Source organism: Penaeus vannamei, chromosome 25 (assembly GCF_042767895.1).
Source record: "Penaeus vannamei isolate JL-2024 chromosome 25, ASM4276789v1, whole genome shotgun sequence".
Taxonomy (NCBI): Eukaryota; Metazoa; Arthropoda; class Malacostraca; order Decapoda; family Penaeidae; genus Penaeus; species Penaeus vannamei.
The window spans coordinates 22062897-22067972 of NC_091573.1; the positions used below are offsets into that span (position 1 = coordinate 22062897).

Genomic DNA, 5076 nt, shown 5'->3' on the forward strand with positions numbered 1-5076 from the left:
GTACGTATGTATGTACGTAGAGGTAGTTATATGTAAAGCAAATACAGATATATACACATATGTAAAGGGGGGGGGGGGCACTAGTGTATGCTGCAAATGTATGTGCTCATATACGGATGCGTGAGCACATGCAGGGATAGATACATGCGTATGTATAATGATAGGTAGGTTTGCGAGGTATGCAAAAAGGGGTGTTTACATATACACGGGTGAGTATACACTCATGTATACTCACTCACTTATCACTAACATATAACAAGCGCATAAACGGACAGGCGATGTGAACATATAACTAGGTCAGACTATGATGGACATGTATGTAGTTATTTATAACGTAAGAATAAGTATCCATATCCATAAGCATAGATACAAGAATAAATGTGTATGCTTGCATATGCATATGCGTGGGAATGAGCATAGGCGTAGTACTTAGAGCATGTGCGGGAATGAATATGTCTGCATCAGGTGCACATACGCACAAATTAAGTTAATAAATAAAATAAAATAAAACATATATGCACTTCTGATAATTAAGCCCAGCTCACGGGAGTAGTGAGCAGGCCGTGCATTGCCGCTCCTAAGTCCACTCCAGGTAGGACCAAACCTGCTGGGGGGGACTTATCAATGGCATTCCGGCTAAATTACTCCCCTCCCACCAAGATACACCTAAGCCAGTAGGTGGGAGGTAAATCGGCTGTCCACCTCCATGAACAAATGCATCCAGCCATGGCCCCCATTCCCCGGAGGCGAAGGAGCCCCTGGTTACGGCGGCGATCAGGATCGCTCCGGAGCAGGGGGTGCTAAAAATATCCGGGTAAAGACAGGCCGCCCCACGTTGATGAACCTTTGCACATACAATATAAGGACCATGAGAACTGAATCCGACTTACTAGCTTTACTAGAGGAACTCTCTTCCATTAAATGGGATGTAGTAGGATTCTGCGAAGTTAGAAGACTAGGCGAAGAGCAGAAGTTAATAAATGAGGGACACGTGCTCTATTGGAGAGGAAAACCTCTGGGTAGCAAACAGGAATTAGGGGTAGGATTCTTAATACACAAACGCTTAGAAAAGAACATTGTAGAATTCTATAGTGTCAGCGAAAGAGTGGCTTCTGTAACAATAAAACTAAACACTAGGTACAACTTAAAAATTATTCAAGTCTATGCTCCAACCTGCAGCCACAGTGATGAAGAAATAGAGAGCTTCTATGAAGATGTTCACTTAGCCAGCGAGAGAACAAAATCCCATTTCACAATAATTATGGGGGATTTTAATGCCAAAATAGGTAAAAAGACAGAGGGCGAAACCGCAGTAGGGAACCATGGAATAGGCACTAGGAACGAGAGGGGACAAATGCTAGTCGAATTTGCGGAGGCTCGATCACTCAGTATCATGAATACATTCTTCGAAAAAAGACTAGAACGGAAGTGGACATGGAAGTCGCCTTCTGACGTCAAAAACGAAATTGACTTCATAATTTCAAATAGGCGCGATATAATAAAAAATGTAGAGGTTATAAATAAAGTAAATGTAGGCAGCGACCATAGAATGGTGAGAGGCGAAATTAAAATACATCTCAGAAGGGAAAGGAACAAACTAATGAGTAAACCACAGCCAAACTTGGCTAACTTGAGGATCAGAGCAACAGAATTTAGCCTAAACATCCAGAACAGATATTCACTCCTCCGCGACGAAGATCTCAACATCGACCAATTCAATAAACAGTTCAATGACATAATAAAAGAAGCTGCACTTGAAGTAGGCGGAAAGAACGACAATCGAAGCTCCAGCAAGCTCTCGGTAGAAACTAAACAGCTTATGCAAAAACGTAGAGACATGAAAGTATCGTCAAATAGGGACAAGATAGAATTGGTTGAACTAACAAAGACCATAAATAAAAAGAAGAGGGAAGATGTACGGAAATTCAATACTCAAATAATAAATGAAGCAGTGATTTCAGGTACCAGCATGAAAGCAGCTAAAAGAAGACTAGGAATAGGGAGAAATCAAATGTATGCAATTAAGAAACCAGACGGAGAAGTAACACATAACAAGAATGAAATCATCAAAGTAGTGGAAGACTTTTACAGGGATCTATACAACTCAAACGAACAGCCACAAATAGAAGCAAACGCGGTAACTAGCGACGTACCTAATATCACAAAAGAAGAAATAAAAAGAGCACTTAAAGGCATGAAGAGAGGGAAAACACCAGGCGAAGACGGAATTAGTATAGACCTCATATTAGATGCAGGAGACATCGCAACAGTGAAACTAGCCAATCTTTTTAACAAATGTCTTCTCAGCGGAAAAACTCCGAAAGCCTGGAAAAATGCAACAATTATCTTGTTACACAAAAAAGGCGATAAAAAGGATTTAAAAAATTACCGACCCATAAGCCTCCTTTCGGTTACTTACAAACTGTTCACGAAAGTCATTACAGCTCGCATCTCTGACAGTCTGGATTCCAGCCAGCCTAGAGAACAGGCAGGTTTTCGCAGCGGATTCTCAACAACAGATCACATCCACACGCTCACACAAATAAGAGAAAAAGTAAACGAATATAGGAAACCCCTGTGTATGGCATTCATCGATTATGAAAAGGCATTTGACTCTGTACAAATACCAGCAGTATTAGGTGCTATTCAACAACAGGGAGTTGAGGAGGTATATTGTAATATCTTGGAAGATATATACAAAGATGGGACAGCAACCATCAAACTCCACACAGAAACCGATAAAATACCAATTAAAAAGGGCGTTAGACAGGGCGACACCATCTCACCAAAGCTGTTTACAGCCTGCCTCGAGGAAATATTCAAGAAACTAGAATGGGAAGGGAAGGGTATCAAAATAGGAGACGAACACCTAAACAACCTAAGATTTGCAGACGACATTGTTCTCCTTAGTGAATCAGCTGATGAACTGCAGCAATTAATAAACAATCTGAATAGAGAAAGCCTAAAAGTCGGACTTAAGATGAACAAGAAAAAGACTAAGGTTATGTTCAACAGCAGAGTCCCACTCAAACAAATACATGTACAAGGCGAAGCACTAGAGGTAGTAGACAGGTATATATACCTAGGACAACTCGTGCAGACAGGCACATCAAGTGAACAGGAAATAAAGCGACGAATCAGTCTAGGCTGGAGTGCCTTCGGCAGGCACAGTAGCACACTAAGAGGTTCCTTGCCATTGTGCTTAAAAAGAAAAGTCTTTAATCAATGCGTCCTCCCAGTTATGACCTATGGGTCAGAAACATGGACTACAACCAGGTTACTGGAGAGGAAACTAATAAGCGCCCAGAGAGGGATGGAAAGATCGATGATGGGAATTAGCCTGAGAGATCGGAAGAGGGCGACGTGGATCAGAGAACAGACGAAGGTAGAAGATATACTCAAGAGCATTAAAAAGAAGAAATGGCAATGGGCAGGGCATGTATGTCGGAGACAAGACGACAGATGGACAAAGAAAGTAACAGACTGGACTATAAATAACTTAAGGAGGCCAAGAGCCAGACCAATGACACGATGGCGCGACGAAATAGCGAAATTTGGGGGCCAAGACTGGAAACAAACATCGCAAGACAGGGAAACCTGGAAAAGAATGGGAGAGGCCTACGTCCTGCAGTGGATTGACTCAGGCTGATGATGATGATGATGATGATATGTATATATATATATTTATATATATATATATATATATATATATATATATATATATATATATATATACACACACACACATTATATGTGTGTGTGTTTATATATATATATATATATATATATATATATATATATATATATATATATATATATATATATATATATATACACATTATATATGTGCGTGTGTGTATGTATATATATATATATATATATATATATATATATATACATATATATATATACATATATATATACATATATATATACATATATATATACATATATATATATATATATATATACACTAAAAAACGCACACACGCACACACACACACGCATATATATATATATATATATATATATATATATATATATATATATATATATATATATATATATGTGTGTGTGTGTGTGTGTGTGTGTGTGTGTGTGTGTGTGTGTGTGTGTGTGTGTGTGTATGTATGTATATAAACATATATATATATATATATATATATATATATATACATTTATAGAAATATATATATATATATATATATATATATATATATGTGTGTGTGTGTGTGTGTGTGTGTGTGTGTGTGTGTGTGTGTGTGTGTGTGTGTGTGTGTGTACATGTTGTGGTCAGCTAGCTCCGTCGTCAAACGCAGCTACCCCCGATTAACGCCATCTCCCCAATCAAATCGTAGCCGATCCTACTGCAACCTCCTGTCGTAGCGAAAACTTTTATATACTAATATTTACAAGAATTGTCAAAGGCCCGGGTAAGAGAAGTTGCCCCTAACAAATTTAGAGTATTTCCCGGTCATTTTAATGTTTTGTGATGTTCAGTTTACATTTTTGTTTAACATTTTCGTTACTCGCCTTGATTTTTGTTTCATCATTCCGTTCTTAGTATTTCTCTTATTACTTTTATTTACTCTATATACTTAATTTTGTGGGTTGATTTTTAGGATTAGAGATGTTTTTATCAGTCTCTCGAGTAGTTTTATTTCTTAAATTGTAAAACCCCATGGAAGAACCGTCGACCAAGTAAATGGGCGGGGCCCAAAGTTGATGTCGCGACTCTAGATGCCGTACTTTAAAAACATTCGAACGGCGGCGTTCGAACGGAGGCGCTCGCGGTGTGGCGCTCACTCTAAAAACAAGGCAACGTCAGGGACCGCCAGCGACATTGCTGGCATTCGGCCGCCTCGAAAAATGCTATCTCCAATAATAACCACTACTATCTAGCGATTCAAAACATGAAATTGGCGCGAAATTTGATGCTTATTGACTTTTTATCTAGGCTATCACTTCAAATACCAATAAAAATTATTAACCTACAGCTTATTTTATAGAAAAAGTGCATTCAAATGCACTTACACCTTAATACTGCCACACATATTCATAATCTTTCTAACATAT

The 5076-nt window shown here is 38.5% G+C and overlaps 2 protein-coding genes across 2 annotated transcripts in view; both read right to left on the bottom strand.

Moving 5' to 3' along the window:
* The window catches only part of LOC138866395 (glutamate receptor ionotropic, delta-1-like), a 9890-nt gene extending 5551 nt beyond the window's left edge, over positions 1-4339 (bottom strand). Inside the window, exon 1 of the mRNA XM_070138930.1 lies at positions 4324-4339. Coding sequence (XP_069995031.1) covers positions 4324-4339 — 16 coding nt within the window. The remainder of the gene's footprint in view (positions 1-4323) is intronic.
* Positions 4340-4347: 8 nt separating this feature from the next.
* LOC138866396 (glutamate receptor ionotropic, delta-1-like) overlaps positions 4348-5076 on the bottom strand; it is a 49536-nt gene continuing 48807 nt past the window's right edge. The window contains exon 6 of the mRNA XM_070138931.1: positions 4348-4377. Coding sequence (XP_069995032.1) covers positions 4348-4377 — 30 coding nt within the window. The remainder of the gene's footprint in view (positions 4378-5076) is intronic.